The sequence below is a fragment of the Phodopus roborovskii genome, unplaced genomic scaffold, assembly GCF_943737965.1.
Source record: "Phodopus roborovskii unplaced genomic scaffold, PHOROB, whole genome shotgun sequence".
Lineage (NCBI taxonomy): Eukaryota > Metazoa > Chordata > Mammalia > Rodentia > Cricetidae > Phodopus > Phodopus roborovskii.
The window spans coordinates 61,942,741-61,961,284 of NW_026126418.1; the positions used below are offsets into that span (position 1 = coordinate 61,942,741).

The 18,544-nt window shown below is 35.4% G+C and overlaps 1 protein-coding gene across 1 annotated transcript in view; it reads left to right on the top strand.

Annotated features, from left to right (window-relative positions):
- Window positions 1-18,544, top strand: part of LOC127221898 (low-density lipoprotein receptor-related protein 1B-like) — a 224,389-nt gene that overhangs the window by 136,853 nt on the left and 68,992 nt on the right. Inside the window, exon 15 of the mRNA XM_051183851.1 lies at window positions 15,187-15,327. Within this exon, the coding sequence (XP_051039808.1) occupies window positions 15,187-15,327 (141 nt within the window). The remainder of the gene's footprint in view (window positions 1-15,186; window positions 15,328-18,544) is intronic.

An 18,544-nucleotide genomic window follows, 5' to 3' on the forward strand; every position in this document is an offset into this window, starting at 1 on the left:
CATCAAAGACTCAGTGATGTAGTTATTGTAATTGTATTTAATGGTGTGTGTGTGTCCATTTTCAGTTTCATATGTAGAATATATCTTCTTGTTTGTTTGGTTTTGGGTTTGGGGTTTCTTTTCTCTCTTTCTTTTTCTTTTTCTTTCTTTCTTTCTTTTTTTTTTTTTTTTTTTTTTTTGTTTTTGAGATAAGGTTCCTCTGTTATGAAAGATTCTAAAACAGAGGTGTGTCTGTCTTGTCTCCTGAGTGCTAAGATTAAAGGCTTTGGGCATCACTATCCAGGAGAATACATATTATTTTAACTGTGCTATCATTACACTATGTACTTTTTTGTTTTGTTTTGTTTTTTAAATCATGGTTGATGTTAGTCTGTAGAATACTCAGAGCAATGTCACTTAGCTCAAGGAGCTCCAAGTGCTCACATTTTCTAAGCCATCAGTCTTCTAATTGCCATAACACTATTAATTAAAGTAACTGTAATATATGACATATAACCAGGCAATTTGCCCAGCACTAAGTACATCACACAGTTGTCTTCTCTAAGTACTCAACCAGCATTAATAAAAAGTAATAGCCCATCAAAATTTACATTAAAAGTCTATGAGAAATCTCTAAAGGACTATATGTGATATTTTTCTAGTAATTTTAGTCACCTTAAAAAAAGGTCTGTTCTGACATGTTGCTCATCTTAATTCTAATTGTCTAGCAAACTGGATAAGCACAAGCTGCTGAATGCACCATGGTATTTTTTTTAATCAAATGATAACTAGTTACCAGAGAATATTGTCATTAACATAAATAATTAATACTCTCAGCTTTGCCACTCCTGAAGCTTTAAGTTGTTATTTCCCCCGTATGAACTGAAGAATGGTAACTATCAGGAATCATTTTCATAATGGAGATTTACATTGTTCAATGTTTAGACTATTTTAGAAAGCACATGGGAAATGTATATTTTAGGAATGGGGCAACCATTATATCAAATTATTTTGTATCTCTACTTTAAATGGAAATGGTAGAATATTGAGAATGGAAAATGTCAGAATCATATATTCACAATAGACCTTTGGGTAAGACTAATGGTCTTTTGTACTCAGAAAAAACTTGCAAAACTCCATACCTAAAATCACTGATAATAACAAGTCCTACAAATTCACTGTGATTTTTTCCTACATGAATATTTAGAATAAAGTTTATTTTTCTAATTACAAATGTTATAAAAACAGTTAATAGTAAAATAGAGTAATTCAAATTTTATGCATTGATTCAAATAAAGTCTGTCTCTCTCTGAATGTTTTACTGTTCTCTCCCTACACTTCCTTTGATGGTTTAAGATGTTACACAGCCTGCAAGATGCAATGTAGTGAGGAGCATGGTTTATGGGGCACTCTTGCTGAGACTTTTGTAGTCTAAGTGTGACAGGAAACCCACACTCACGCTAATGTGTTGTTTCCTTTTTCTTCATAAGTTCTACAGTGGATTTTTGCTGCATAATCTCATCAGTCATGGCATGTAATTATTTATAGTTCCTAATTAAGTGGAGAATTTGGGCTTTATTTATCAGGAACAGTTGATGCCTTCTTGGCATATTTCAGTTGCTGGTCCCACTAGTCTGTTCTTTGAGGTCATTATTAAGTGAAATAAGGGTACTTGGACTTAAGCTCAATAGTCAATTTGATCCTCAAAAGGCAGCATATGGGATGTGGAGACACTGAACCAAGGATAGCTTGTGCCCTGAATGGGACAATGAGCTTTTCAGATTATAAGCGCTCAGAATAACACAAACTTTACAAGACACAAAGAATTTACTTATGTATTTTTAGACTGAAGCTGATGAACCACAGACAAAGAACACTATAGCATAATTGTTACCCCCTTTCAATGAATTCTTAAATATTGAACACTTTTGAAAAGACACCTGCTCATACAAATCCCAACTCATCTTGGAAAGAAACCAGATGGACAGATTACATCATGATTAACTGGGTATATTCTTTCAAAATAAAGATAAACAGTAGCACTGATCTTTTTCTTTATAGTTTACCTGGAGGACATTTATTACCTGATTCTCTGGGATTGTCTGTGCCTTTGTTTAAATAACTTTTTTTAAGTACCTTGTGATTTAACATTGGTATGCTTAACCTAAATGCATTTCCCTCGTCCTAAATATATCAACACAATATAGTTTGTTATTAGAATGTTTGAGCTAATAGAAGAGCCCAATGGGTAAAGCATGTACAGCAGAACCCAATGGCCAGTTCAAGCTATTCCATACAAAGGCTCAAAGAAAGAATCAAACACAAATTGTCCACTGAACACTACACATAAAACTCAGCACTCATACACAATATGCATACACACAATTATAATAAATATGTAATTTTTAAAAATGTAAACATTATATAGTTTAAATTGCCTTTATCATTTCAACTTTAATCAACATTTCTTCATGCTTAAACTATATTGCTCTAGTAGCATCTTGAATATTGCAGAACAGAGAGGCAGTAAATATATGTAACTTTCAAAGAACTGTGTATTTACACTTTAGGTTATATTTTTCCATATAGTTTTCAATGCAAATATATCAAATACAGGCCAGATTAAAGGGCCAATGATGAGACTATTCATTTTTAATTGACTCTTAAAGATGCTATGCTTAGGAGAAGTAAGAGGATGTTTTCTACATGTTGATGATCCATAATTAATTTAATGAGGACATTTTAGTTAAGACAATGGTAAGAAATAGTTCTGGTGGTATGCTAGCATTGTAATTTGGAAAAAATATGTTTTTGAAAGGTGGACTTTCCTTATTATATTCAGGACTACCTGTATTATGGAGATTCTGGAGACCATCTATAGTGGAATATTATGTTTCTACTGGTCAAAAATAGAACATATAAGAACTGCATAGTGGGCTAGGAAGATAGCCCAGCCTTGTCTTGTCATTAAAATATAAAAATGAATTCGACATTTACAGCTCATATAAAAAGTATGGGTGTTTTGTTTCATGGCACACACCTGTAATCCCCACACTGGGGACATGAAGTTAGCCATGGAGCAACAGGCTAAGGAGAGACTGTCTTAAAAAAAGATGAGGTAGATTTCTGTGCACACACACACACACACACACACACACACACACACACATCTACCTACCTACCTACAAGTGATCCCACACATATATATACATACAAAACGTTTCATAGTTACTGAAACTAATCATAAAAGATTGAATAAAATTTCCATTTTATTTAACTCTATTTTAGACTGTACAGTTACCTGATCAGCTCCTTAAAATTTGAAAAAGCTCCTCTATTTCTGTCATTTTTATGCAAATTAAATCTTGACACTATATTTTTTTTCTTCATTTGTGTGTAATATCTGATTATGAGAATTCTATTCAATGTTGGATTCTACTTTGCTTATTTGGTGGTTAACTTTGGCTGTCAGCATGATTGATTGGAGGATGCCAAAGAGCATAGTAAAACACACTGCTGGCTGTGTCTTTCTGGGTATTTCCAAGAGGTAATTGGGTTGTGGTATAGCAACTAAGGGAGAAGCAGGGTGGGGTCAGGATGGAGCCATCTGAGGACAAACCCTGCTACCACAGGCTCTTGTTCCTGTTCTCAGATTTTCTTTGTTCTAACACAAACTCCCTGTGAAGTGTTTATTTTCATCTTTGGTCTACAACAATAGACACAAGTGGCCATGAACTGTGATTTCCCACTGATCTTGTTTTATCTTGGGTATTTGTCTCAGAAGTAAACTAGGAATAACCCTGTATAATAACAAAAGTCCCATCAAGATGTGACTCACACCTGTAATTCCAGCACTCAGGAGGCTGACATAGGAGGAATTCTGAAAGATTGAGGGCAAGTTAGGCTACACAGTGAGTTTCATGGCAGCCTGGGCAGCTGGGCAGCTGGGTAGCTGCATGAAATCTTTAAGTAAGATAAAACCTTATTTAAAATCCCAAATATATGCATTTAATTTATCTGTGAATTCTGTTGCAGCCATTATTCCAGACAATATTCTGAATTTTTTTTTCTTTTCTTTTTTCTTTTTTTCTTTTTTTTTTCTTTTTTTTTTTTTTTTGTCTAGTACACCAAGTCCATATGTAGTAGATTTCGAGGTAGGAGAGTAGGGATCTGGAAGCAATGGATAGTGTCACTTTCTGAGACTTCCTTGACAAAGGAAAAACAAGGTTTTGTTCACTTTATAAATTATTTGTAAACCTACATTCAAAGCAGAATAAAGTTCAAAATAAAATACTATCAAGTGGTGCTCACTGTATAAAATGTGGCTATTTCCTGACTCAAAAACACAGTGTAGTAAGCTATAATTCCTTCCAATTCAATTTGAAATTACTCAGTTGTAATAACACAATATTTTAATGCCTAGTTATTTAAATGGACATCATTTTTCCTAAAATATGCTTTAATGTAGAGATTTTAAATGGTTTCATTTTCAAGTGAACAAATATATCATATTAAATAATTTGAAAAAGACAGAGACATGGCAAATGGGAGCACTAAAGATCAATTATTTATTACAATATTCATACTTTAACCTTTTTCTTAGTAATATATTGATATTTACACCCTCATATATATTTCTATTCAGTAAATTTTACAGTATTAATTATTTGGCAATGTCAAGAGCTAGGTACTAGCTATAATGACATTCATATTTTAATAATGACAGAACATTAAATTATCCAAGATAGAGCAGGCATTTAATGTAATTTTTAAAATGTTGAAACTTTATAATATACAACATGTTCAAGCTGGCTATAATGATAGCTTCTCATTCTCATTTGGTATTTAAAAGTGTTCAAGAAGTATACTGTGAAGAAAATTTAGAGTAATTGAAACCAAAGTGGAATTATATAACTAATGGTAGTGTAGAAAATTATAAGGAAAAAATAAGGTGAAAAAATGTAAAAATATTATTTAAAGACATGTCTCTGAGAAACAGACAGATAAAGGGGGATACAGAGAGAGGCAAGAAAGTTAGTAGTTTTAAGACATCTGTAACTGTGTGTAAAATACTGATTTTAGGGCAGCATGAGTGACAAGAACCACTGTTGCTAAATAAACCAATAATTAGAACAGATACATTTATTGGCAATTTGAATCTCTCTGTGGAAAGGTTTAAATGCAAGATTTAAAAATATACATATTTACAAAGTGATTTCACTTTCCATTTAATTTTGTTGTAAGCATTGCTTTTAGGTTCATAAACATTAGATCATATTATTTTAAAGTTTATATAATAATCCTCTGTGTGCTAGTATTTTACATAGTTGGCTACATCTAAGCATTTATTATTTCCTTTTGTGTGGGTTAAGGAGAACTGTAGCTTCCCTTGTGTTCAGTAGTTATTTGCTCCTATTCCTGCCAGGTCTGGATTAGCCAGCCATTTATGGAACAAATGGCTTGTTGTTAAGTTTTGTGTCAGCCCCTGTTCCTGTCCAGTGACCAGATTCTGCCACTAAATGAAATGATCCTTCTGTATTCTCCTATTTGAAATATAGTCAGAGGCACCAGCTTTCTTTCAAATGGCATTTATCAGCCCCTTCCCCATCATAATTGCTTAATCATAAGACTTTATCTCATTTAGTAGATCATTCAACTCCACCCCATCACACCCCCCCCAAAAAAAATAATCCCTAAAATTCAGGACTAAATCACAAAGATGAGTTGAAGACTACTGACCTAAATCATCATGGCCAAATTAATTAAAACAAGCTTTAAAAAAACAAAACAAACAAACAAACAAAAAACAAAATAAGAAAAAGAAAGAAAAGAAAATCGTGTAGCTAGTCTGCTAAGAGAGCATTCAAAAGGGCAGTATTGGGGATGAGGAAGAGGAAAACAAGGTTTTTATAAAGGTCATGGATACCGGTTTCCAAATGGGAGATTTGGCAGGCAAAAATAGGTGGGGTTTTAAGAACAGAACATAAGCATAACAGGTTAGGCCAAAGGAAGTCTTGAAACAAAGACATGGTGACAGGATGGGCATAACAACAGGTAGTCATAACAATGTAGCCATAACAACCCCTTGGAAACAATAGAAAGGTTGTAAAAGGTTATGAACAACTTTTTGAAACAAAGACATGATTGCCATTCCTTCAATAGTCAGTAAGGAACCATTTGTAGTTAAGCTTACAGCTGTGGCATATCCCAACACTTGAGAAAGAGGGGTTTAATTATAAAGAAGAATGAACCTAGGTTTATTTTAGTATAAGATGGCTTTTCAACCTAAGGTGGTGGGAAGCTGGTTCATAAAAAAAATTGAGAGAGAAACAGAGAGAGAGATCCATGTCTCCTAATTGTCTTGGGTCTATTACATAAATAATTTGCTTCTCAAAAATGCAATGTTTCCTTCTGAATGTCTCCAATAGTGAGGAAAAATATACATGGAAATGCATGCATAGAGCACATGTCTAGAATGCATAAGACCTTGGTTGCAGTCCTCAATGCTGCAAAATGAAAATACATAACATATGACCACCAAAAAAAAGTAATTTTAACAAAAATTAATGTGCAGAAATTATGAGAATAGGAGAAAAAGCTGTCTTCTCCCTTCGGAGGTTCTGTATTTAGTGGCATGTGAATTAAACTCGTGGAAGAGAGGTGGACAAAAGAAAAGACAATTTAAAAATACTTTAAATCCTTGGGGTTCACAGAAAAGAAAGGAAGCTCAACGGGGTGGTTAGGGTTGGGCTTACACAATATTTTAACAAAGGAACAGAGTCAGGGATTTCAAAAGACATAAATAATGAGGAAATGGTTTGGAAATATGTGGGAGTAACTAATGGAAGCTAAAGGATCTAAGAAAAGCTTGGTGGTGTGCACCCATTTCAGCACTGACTCTTCGGTATATGTCATTCTCTCCTGTCTGTGTGGGAGAGAGGAATATTTTCACAACGGAAATATATAATGCCTTTTCAATAGAAACTTTTCTGTTTTGGAAGCAGAAAATGTGAGCGGTAGAGAACTCCAGTGTCTGCTGATCTTCAGCCACCTTTAGTTCAAACCAGGGATGCTCATATGATGAGCTTGTAGCAAGCTCACCACTGCACTGCTGTATGAATGAACCTAAATAAATGATGCATGTGCTACCCTGACTTCCAGAGAGCAGTGTCCTATCAGAACGCAGTGCCCTATGATCTCTGCAGCTGGGAAGCTTGGGGTCTTCCCCAGGGATCACAGGATTGAGTGAAACCTTAAGCTTCTTATTTGAGAGTAGCCAGGAAGAGTACCTTTTTTCCTGTGACCTTTTGGGAGCAGATCATGATTCAGAAATCTTCAGGGCAGTTTCTGCTGAATGGAGATCATTTTGCACCATCATAAAGATGGAAAACATTTTATGTGGGGCACCTTCAAATTCTTATCCCAAGGTGTCATACCACAGTGACATGCTCTCATTCCTCCAAATTGATGCCAGCTGGGAAGACTAAAGCTCATTTCATATGTAGCCAAAAGGGAAGTCAGAAAAGGTAAAAGTCAGAAAAGTAGTGCAAACCCATCTGTGGTTCTATTTTTCTGTTTGTCTTTCTTTGTTTCTCTTTTGAGAGAAGGCTAGGCCTGAATTCATGATCCCTTTACATCACCCCTAGCCCAGCCTGGGATGTCACAATTGCAGGTATGCAAAACCATGTCTAAACTGTTTATGTAATAGAATAAGAACAATATAGTAACACACATGTTCCAGATTTTTTTTGACTCACTTAATTCAGTATAGCTAACATCCCATTCAAGTGACTCGCAAAAAAAAAAAAAAATCTATACTAATCTACTAGGCAGGGAAACTAGTACTAAAAGCAGAAGACAATGAAGATCACTGGGAGAGTCGCTCCCACAGGAAGCATCACACTAGGTTTGTGAGGCACCAACAGTAATTTTGTCGTGCACACTTAGCATCCGTGAAGCCACTCATTTAATATACTCTTTAGAAGAAAGAAGAAAAGAGAGTAAGGTGCAATTTTGGTCACAAACCATCTTATATTTTAAACAAAGTGCTAGACTTACAAAGTGCTATAAAACTATGAATGCTGTTGTAGAATTAATGTCACAATGGACCAGTTGATTTGTTCTAGTCCTTGGGTGTAGAAAACAATAAAACAAAAGTATGTTTGAACGTGGTTTGGAAATGTCTTTTCATATTTTAGAGGTAGATATGGCAGAGAGTAAAGCAATTGCAAAAGTCATTGTGATGGGATTAATCTATTTCTGTCCCTATAACGTAGTGCCCCAGAAATTTTTTTGGAAAGGTCAAGTGGCCACTTCTGGGGATGATCTTGTTGGAAGATGTTCAAATTAGTGACCAGCACTAAAATGAAAGAATTTATTTGTATCCCTTGGTGTCATATCTATTAATATCTATTAATAAACCTAAAAGAATTTGTTTATGTGAGATCCCCCAGAGAAGCCTACCTAATTTTAATTGTCTCCCCAGCCCTGCTGCTAAATTCTACAGTCAAAGTAAGTTTCTACTCTAAATTTTAACGAATGATGTCTTGAGGGACACACTGAAACCCTGTCCAACACTTAGCAGATATTCTTGGAGACGGAGAGGGTAAATCCTACCAACTCTATATTAACCTGATAATTGGATGATGAAGCGGGAGGACAGGAGCACATAGTTTAGAATCTAATTTCTACAAGTGTGGTAGAAATTTCATATCTATTCAACATATATAATTAAAATGTTTTAATTGTCTACTTTGTCACCAGAGCTATCTGGTCTTTCCCTTTATTGCCCTTTCTTCTATTCATTTTCCTTTTCCTTACGTAGACTTCAAGGATCATCAGTCTTCACTAAATAAATGTGGGTTTTTTTTCTAGTTTATTTTGTTTTGCTAAACACCTCTGCAAGCAGTCACTCAGAGGGGACTTGCTTCTTTCACATAACTCTGTCAATGCCATTCTTTCTTCAATGTCACAAATGCTGGCAACACAGTCAGATCATCAACTTGAAAATTAGATGACCCATCATTCTCAAGGTTTTCTCTATGTAACCTCAACCTTCAACCCTCAACTCTCGCTGAGAAAAACTGCTCACTAGGCAAAGAATGACAAGGATTGTAGAGCGACCCATGTCAGTTCTAGGTTACAACAGCTTCAAAACAAATTCTGAATCCTTTTCTTCCATCTCTCCTCCTTCACTGTTCCTAAAATTACCTCTTTCAAGCAGGAACTACATGTTGGAATAGGTAAAAAAAAAAAAAAAAAAAAAAAAAAGAAAGAAAGAAATTTCTAGTCTCCTCACTGCCATCAGAAACAGATTTAGCACTGGGCTTCAGACAAACCACAGCAATCTCATCCCTCACAGTAAAGTGAGCAGGTTAATGGCTGCTGTGTGTCCACACAACTTCCTTTGACTGTCCAGGTGGAGGAGAGGTCCTGAGTCACAATAGATACAGTGTTAAAAATGCAACAGCCCTGGAATAATTGTAAATAATAGTCTTTTTCTGTTTTGTAGATACTTCTGCAGTGTGCCAAACTCTTAAACATATTTTCTTTCAAAATTAGCTGCTTTCAGAAGACTTTTTGTTTAATTTATATAGTTAATATGTCCCAGAAAAATAATTTCATTTTGTTCGGCTTTTCTGTTGCATACTGCTTGATTGTTCTCTAACAAGTGTTTCAGTTCAAAGAGTCCCTGTATTGAGGGATTGTTCCCTAAAGTGGCAATATTGGAAGATGCTATGAAGCCTTTAATAAATGAAACTGCTGGGAAGTCATTGGTCATTGGAGACAGATATTAGATGATAGGCTTCCAGGGACCTTCAACTTATCTCAACAGAACTGAGATAAGAGAAACAAGTCCTGCCTCTGTCTCTTGGGTTCCTGCCTTGAGCTATAGTCTTCTTGTTTCTGTGTATAATCTCATTGCTATTTGACATGCTCTGATGCACCATGGGTTGTCCTCAACACAGAGCTAGTTCAGTGCTACATGGAATCTTAAAAGTCTGAACTAAATAAGCTTTATTTGCAAAGTTAGCCTTTTTCTGGTATATCATTGTGGTAATAAATCTGAGACATATTGCAGTAATTTGTAAGTAGGTACTGTTTCCTTGTATTTCTGATAGCTAGAAATTGTTTGCATATCATCTACAATAACCACATTGAAGAGGCTTTGTATAGAGATAACGAGTCTTTCAATGAGCACTTTCTTGAAAGCACTGGGGTAGGCAGTTTTTCTCAAAAGCTAAACCTCTTAATATTTCAAGGTGGACAGGTTTTGCTGCCTTCTTTAAATGAATAAATTAAGGATTGAGGGCTTCTTGTTGAGCAGGAAATTCAAGAATTTTAACCTTAGCTACACATTAGTGTAATGGGAGAATGTAAATATTCTTAATGTCATGCCATAGGCCAAAACTACTCAGTGACTGTGTCTAGGGATAGAAACAAGCATATTTTTCTTAAAGTCCTGTGGCAGTAGTTTCAGGTAAAGTCACTGAGGTGGTAGCATCTGCACAGCAGAGAGGTTTGGGAGTGTTACCCTGTGGCAGACCACAAAGAACCACTACAAACAAGCCCAGATGATGGCAGATTAGGCTCAAACCTTAGAAACTCTGATATAGATTACCAACTATTTCCCACTCAGGGACTCTTCCAGTCCCCCTGTCAGGCAAACACAGATAATATTTTTAAAAAATGATACAACAATGATAAAAAGATATTTAGACAGTAGGACTACTGGATTTATCCAACTGTTTTATCCAGAGGTTCATTATGTGCATGTTTTCTACTATGACATCAAGCTCTTGGGTTTAAAAAAAAAAAAAAAAAAAAAAAAAAAAAGCTCCAAATGAGCTGCTTGCTAGTAGTCAAGAAAGAAATCAGATTTCTTACATGTTTCCTGATCTCCTTCAATAATAATAATTAAAAATGTAAAATAGTGGGGGTGGGGTGGGACACTGCCTTAGCCAATTAAGTATTTGAATTATAGGCATGAGCCATAAAATCCAAGGACTAATTGTATATACTATATTGAACTTACTTGTGTTAGTTTCAAAAACATCTTTATTTACATTTTATGATGAAAACATTCTTCCTAATTTCACTTTTTTATCATTGTATCTAAACACTTTCACTAACTATACATCTGCATTATATATTCATATATGTATATGCAAATTATGCATATAATTCTCTGCATTACACTAGTATACTTCATGTTTTGTTTAAAGATTGACTAAATATTAATGAAAAGTTTAAGAGTGTGTACTAGGATTATGTTTGCTTATTTCTTGGTACAGTGATTTAAAAGCTAAGTCACTTTAAAAAGGGGAATAATAATACCAGGGAGAGACTCTGTTATGTCCCTTTCACTAATTAATGTTGTGGTCATGAGCTTTTTCTGCATAATTTTTGTTTTCGTATAGAATTCAAATTGTTAAGTGTAGCTCCCTAACAATATAAATTAATAAAAATTTATAGAAAGAGGCATAAACTATTCAAAAAATAAAAGAAGCCAATATACTTATACAGAATTCAGTGAGAAAATAACACTAAAAATCTCCACATGGTTAGGAAACAGAAAACTGGAACAATATGTTTTAGTTGTTCATTAGCTAAGATGTTGAATTACATTCATTTTTAGGTATGCAAGTAATGAATTCTGTATTCCATATTCCTTTGTCAATCTTCTGTTACCACAAAGAGATACTATGATCACAGCAACTCTTATAAAGGAAAACACTTAATTGGGGCTGGCTTACAATTTCAGATGTTCAATACATTATTGTCAGGGTGGGAAGCATGGTAGTACACAGGGAGATGTGTGTGTTAGGGTTTCAGTTGCTAAAATACCATACCATAATGAAAAATGCATTCAGTCCAATTTGAAAAGTCTCCAAGCATAGTCTATTACAGTCTCAACACTGTTTAAAATTTCAAAGTCTATTTGGAGACTCATAGCAATCTCTTAACTGTAATCATCTCTAAATTAAAATAAAAACAGTATCACATACTTTCAATAATGGCAAAGGATAGGTATTACCATTCCAAAATGGAAGAAAGAGAGCATAGTGTGGAAATACTGGACCAAAGTGAGACCAAAAACCAGCTAGGCAAACTCTCAAGTCTGAATCTCTATGTGTGAAGTCAAATCACTCTTCAGATTTCTAATATTCCTCAGCTTTTTTAACTACTTGCTACATACTTCTTTCCCTTGGTCTGGTTCTACACCCTGTTAGCAGCTCTCTTTAGCAGGTATCCAACAGCTCTGGAATCTTTAAACTTTTGTGATCTTCAACAAAATTCAGACATCATTTTCATAGCCTCACACAATAAGTTCTATGATTCTCCACACAGGGACACCCCTGACACATACCTTGCCTTAGCAGCTTGCCTTAGCCATGGAGGGAGATTCCATAACCCCTTTCTAAAATCTTGACTCTAAAGCCAGAACCAAGTGGCCAAAGTTATTAAATTCTGCTTGCTGGGGCTGGAACATGCCACCATACTTAGAGTACATTTTCACCAGTTTTCTGTTTTTCATGGTTTCCCTCACTGGCTAAGCTTGGCTATCCTGCCACTTGCTCTTTAGACCAGGCTAGCTTGAAACTTCGAGACCTGCTTGCCTCTGCCTCCCCAGTGCTGTGATTAAACTTGTGCACCACCACACCTGGCCCTAAGATTTTCTTTAATCCATTTTCACAAATTGGAAATTTAGCTGGGTGGAGTCCTGCCTTGCTGTTACCACTCCCTTTACTCCAATCAGGGTAAAGCTTTCCTTTAAACTTTGTAATCTCCCTGAGCACTGGATTTAGCTCCATTATATGTCTTTTTTCCCCCTTCGAACTGTCCATTTTGTATTTCCTTTTGCCATGCTTGCTCCTTTTCATTATAGATCTGAAGAAGACTGACACTAATAACCATATGACATGGTCAATAGTATGCTGTCAGCAAGAGTAATCCAAAACTTCTCAATTTAGACTCAGGCAGACTATTTGGATGAGGGCAAAAAGCAGCCACATTCTTCATCAAAATATCACAAAAACAATCTTTAGGCCACTTACTAATATTTTCTTCTGAATCTTCTTGAGTTAGGCCACCTTGATCTATATTACTCTCAGCTCCACTGTATTCCCTACTTCTACTAGCATTGCCCATTAAGCCCCACTTAGTGTTCAGCTACTTTCTTAATTCAAAGTCCACACCTGGCCTACAAGAAGTATCTGTCAGGCATGTCACAACAATACCCAAGTCCATGGTGCTATCTTCTATTTTAATGTTTTATTATCGTGAAGTGATACCATGACAATTCTTATAGAGCAAAACATTAATTGGAGCTGTTTACAGGTTCAGAAGTTTACTTCATTAACATCTTTGTGGGAAGCTTGGAAGCATACAGGCAGATGGTGTTAAAGTGGTAGCAGAGACTTCTACATTTGGATCAGCAGGAATCAAGTAGACAGAGCAGTGGACCATGCTTGAGCATTTGGAACCCCTAAAGCCCATCCCTAGTGACACACAAGTACATACCTACTCTGCCAAGATCATGCCTATTAATAGGGCTGCTCCAGAATGATCAATGTTCAAAGCTATGAAACTATGGGGGCCATTTTTATGCTAAGCATGACACCATATTAATTAGAAACATACTTCTATATGCATATTTTATGTAGCTTGTAAGAATATTCATTTAGTTTTCCCTTTGAGGCAGGATATCAGATATCCCAAGCTGTTTTTGTAGCTGAGAATTCTGCAATCCCACTGCCTCAATTTTGTGATTTTGATAAACAACCTTCTTTTACATTTTATTATTATTTATTTATTTTTTCTTATTTTACATATCAATTCCAGTTCCCCCTCCCTCCTTCCATGCCCCCTGACCACCCTCCCATCCCATTCTCCCCACATGCCACAGGGAAGGTGATGCCTTCCAAGAGGGATCAACAAAATCTTTCATATCATTTGGAGTAGGGACTAGTCCCTCCCTCCTGCCATTAGGTTAAGGGAGTATCCCTTCATAAGGAATGTGCTCCCAAAGTCCTTTTGTGCACCAGCGATACATCCTGGTTCCACTGTCAGAGGTCCCTTAGACTGCCCAGGCCTTCTACTTGAGACCCATGTTCAGGGGGTCTGAGTCAGTCCAATGCTGGTTTCCCAGCTATCAGTCTGGGGGACCGTTAGCTCCCCATTGTTCAGGTCAGCTGTCTCTGTGGGTTTCTGTAGCCTAGTCTTGTCCTCTTTTGTAACAAGTGAGCTACATCACTAGCCTGAATATTTATTCTTTAAGAAAATAGAAAGTCAATTGATAAGCACTTACTCACTTGCAAATAAAATGTTAATTTTTCTCCAAGGGAATCCTACTGGGGAAACAAATGACTCTCAAGGGCAGGCACCATGGCCAGCATTAGGTGGCCAAAAGAAAGTGAATTTAGGAGGTTCCTTGTCTCACAGTGTTCTGTCAGGGCTTTATCTTTTGCTTTTTATTTCATTTTTAACATTCTATGATTATTTTTATTTTATGTATATCACACCCCCCAACACATGCATACGCACATGCACACGTGCGCGCGCGCGCACACACACACACACACACACACACACACACACACACACACACACACACACTCCATTTATTTCACCATACAGGTCCTTTACATATTTATTTTGGCTTCTACTTTAATCTTCTTATGTCCTGAGTGTGCACCCAAGAGGGTCTCTGTGTCTCTTATGCCTTCTCTTGGGCTCTTTTTATTTGTATTGTTATACTGTGATATGCCCGTGGGTTTTATCTTATTATATTATATTTTATTATTCCTTAGAAGCCCATTTCTTTATGAGAGGCAGAAGGAGAGAGGTTGTAAATGGAAGGAGAGGTAGAGAGGAACATGGAGGAATAAAGGGTGGGGTAACCATAATGTAATCAGGATATGTTCTATGATAAAAATTTTCAAAAATTTATTTTCAATTAAAGGAAAAAGGAGCAAATTACAAGAAAGAGAAAAGTTGAATAATTATGCTACACTGGGGAAGGAGGAGGAAATCCTGAGCAACACTCCTTCACTGTCGTTTGAATGTTTTTAGATGATTTCAGGATTAGATTAGAAATTATTTGAGATATAACAAGTAGATCAGGAAGTATTATATTTTATTAACTTCTGTATTAGTAAGTTAACTATATTCTCCTCTGAAAGAAAAAAATCTTTCTTCACATAGACAAGAAACTCTGGTGGGCAGACCAAAACTTAGCTCAACTGGGAACTTGTAACAAAAGAGATGGAAGAAATCCCACCATCCTGCGAAATAAGACTTCTGGGGTTGTTCACATGAAAGTGTATGACAAAGAAGCACAACAAGGTAAGTCCATCCGTGGTGGATGCATGACACTGTTTGCATAAGGTGCCATTGCTTTCACAGGTAAATAATCTGTTGGCTCCTATTCTAGCCTTTAGTTATGTGTTGTGGAGGAAACCATGCTTAATACTAAAGAAAATGGTCTTTCACATAAGAGGTACAGTGACTTCTGTAAGTCACCAGGATTTCTGTAAGTCACTGTAAGACTTCTGAAGATTTTAAATTTTTTACTTAATTGAATTTTAATCTAAAAACTGCAGATTTAAAAACAATTGAATGAAAAATTTTATACTATGTAACTAGTCCAGAGATATTCAAATGTACCACATTGACATAATTTCATATCTTAAACCACAGTATTGTTTGGCCCTGCGCATGTGCATTTTTGTTTCACTTGTCCATGTGGTGGGCAGTGAGATGGGGTGAAAACTTGTAGATGGTATATGTTGGGAGACTTGTCTCAGTGCCCAGCTGGCAATTGGATTAGAAAAGCTGCCAGTGCAGCTGAGCACATGCTAGTTGTTCCTTAGTCCTTGCTACAGAACGCATGAAATTAGCATAATCCTCTTTGAAAATGAAAATCAGTCTCCACATAATACTGCCTAAATTCTTCTCTTTCTCTTGTTCCTCAAACAATTCTCCACATACACATGATGCTTCCTTAAATTGTGCTCCACAGACTCTTCCCTTACTTTCACATACATTTCTGCTCACAGTAAATTTCAAAACTTTATTTGGACAATAAAGAGGGGAATTTAATCCAAATAATTTGGAATATGTAGACCAAATCAGTTACAAATGAGGGGAAGAGAGGAAACCATGAGGCCAACTGTTTCAGAAGCAGTGTATAGTATTCAAGAAGGCAGGTTTTGCTAGTCCTACCCATTGCAATATTTATGAACAGCAGTAGACAAATACAAACTAGAGTGGTGCCTGCCATCCATTTCAAAGACTGAAATATTGGTCTAGATTCCTTTCTATGGTTAAAGGAAAGCATATGCTGTTTTCCAATAAAAAAAGGACTTTTTTAATTTAATGTGATATGATTAAGGTATTTTATTGTTGAGAACATATCAATTCACAGATGACTCCCTGCACAAATGTATATTCCTTCCAGAATATTTAGTTATTTTTCTTTGAATATTTTAATTCAAGTATATCATGGTTTTAAACACACTCACCCCCATATTCACTCATTATTTTCCTTCTCCCCTTCCCAGTAGTTCCCTTCCTTCTCCCAATATCATTTCTATTGTCATTTTGTATGAATGTGTAAAGAAAAATGTGTTACTTTTCTTTATGATTTTGAATGATTTTCCCTGGTGTCGTCATCTCTAGGTGTATCATTTTTCTGCAAAACCCAAATAAGATGAAAAGTATTTCACTATCTTTTATGGCTGAATATAATGCCAATGTGTTTGTGCTTTGTTCTCTCAGCTAATAGTACACACACAGAACATTTTTAAAAGATGGTTAATATAATAATGCTGCAATAAACATGTATGTACAAGTATTTCTGCAGTGTGTCAACTGAGAGTCATGTAAGGAATATACTCAGGAGTTGTATGACTGGGCCATATGGTAGGTCATTTTGTTTCTGTGGTTGAACTACTATACTGATTTCCATAATATCTCAATTAATTTATATCCTACCAACTGCCTATAATTTTTCTTACTTAATTACTGCTATTATATTTCCCTGATGGCTAACTATATACTCAACAGGTTAAGTGTAGTTGGTCAAATGTACCTAATAGTTTTTTTCCTAATGGCTAACTATATTCAACAGTTTAAGTGCAGTTGGTCAATTGTACTTAATATTTTGATTAATATCTGTTAATTTTATTAGTCAATTTATAGGTTAGAATGTTTGATTTTGTGTATTCAGTTTTATGATATATAGTCATTTTTTAAGTCACTTGGTATAATAATTTTTTTCCTAGTAGTTAAATAACATTTTCTGTATCTCAACAAACAATATAGGCATGGGGCTTAACTCAATGGTGGAATGTTTACATAGCATATGAGGTATTGTGTTTGTTCCCCAGAACAGGAAAGCATATAAGTAAATAGATAAGTGAATATTTATTAGTATTCAAATCATTTAGATAATACTATGTTATGTGTAATACAATACTGGTAAGAAATGTAATGTAAGATATTTTCATGTCTATTCAATATAAACTTAATTCAGTACAAAAGGCTAAAATTGACAATACCACTATCAATTTCATTGCACAGATTGCAATAGACATATTTTTTCGAAATTATGTAAACACGGCCTTAGAAAGTACAGCATGCACAGAATCAGAGGGAGTGCAGAAAGTAGTTCCAATCAAGATGCCTAGAGACATGAAGGCATTGGCCTTTCAAGACATGAACAACTCATACTTCCTGTGAAACAGCATACCAATTTATAGATAGTGGATCTGATAAAATTATCAGGAGGATGTACTTATATATGACTCTTGACTCTGCTCTTCATAGATTCACATCCCCTACCTAGGAGACATGACTCTATAGGTGCCGCAAGGTATCACATGCACTACAAAAGTGTCTGACTCAGTGGTAGCATACAACTGCACTGTTCTCACTGGAAAATACTGACAGAATCTGTTTAAAAGACAATGACATTAAGAGAATCACTGTTGTTAGCTTGAAAGCTTCATTAGAATGAAATATGAGCAATTTAAGGCTCTTTAAGGTGTTAACATTATTACCTCCTTGGATTTCAAATTGCAATTAACTACCCCACTTATCACTTTTGACACAGATCACTAGAGAATTGAGGTTCTTTTAATCAAGTGGACTTTCCAGCTCTACTTGTCATTTGGGATGTGAGATATGAACACCACTCTCACGAAAATCCTAAACCAAACTATTACTTGTAACTTGATAATGACTGCAATTGCCCCCTATTTGCATCTTTATATATTCAATGAAAATATTGACTTAAAACATGACTAATTTCATTACTATTTTATCTCTACAGAAGTTCTGAGAAATATATGTTGTTACTCTACAAGTGTGTTAAGACACATGGCTTTTATTTATCAACAAATAAGTATAAAGTATATTACCAGCATTGTAGTTGTACTATCCACCGGTATCTACCATTTCGTTTACTACTTCCCCATACTTCTGCTAATATTAATATAATTTCTCATATTCTCTTACTTACATTTGTTCACTCTTTTCCTTGACTTACTTAACTTTTCTT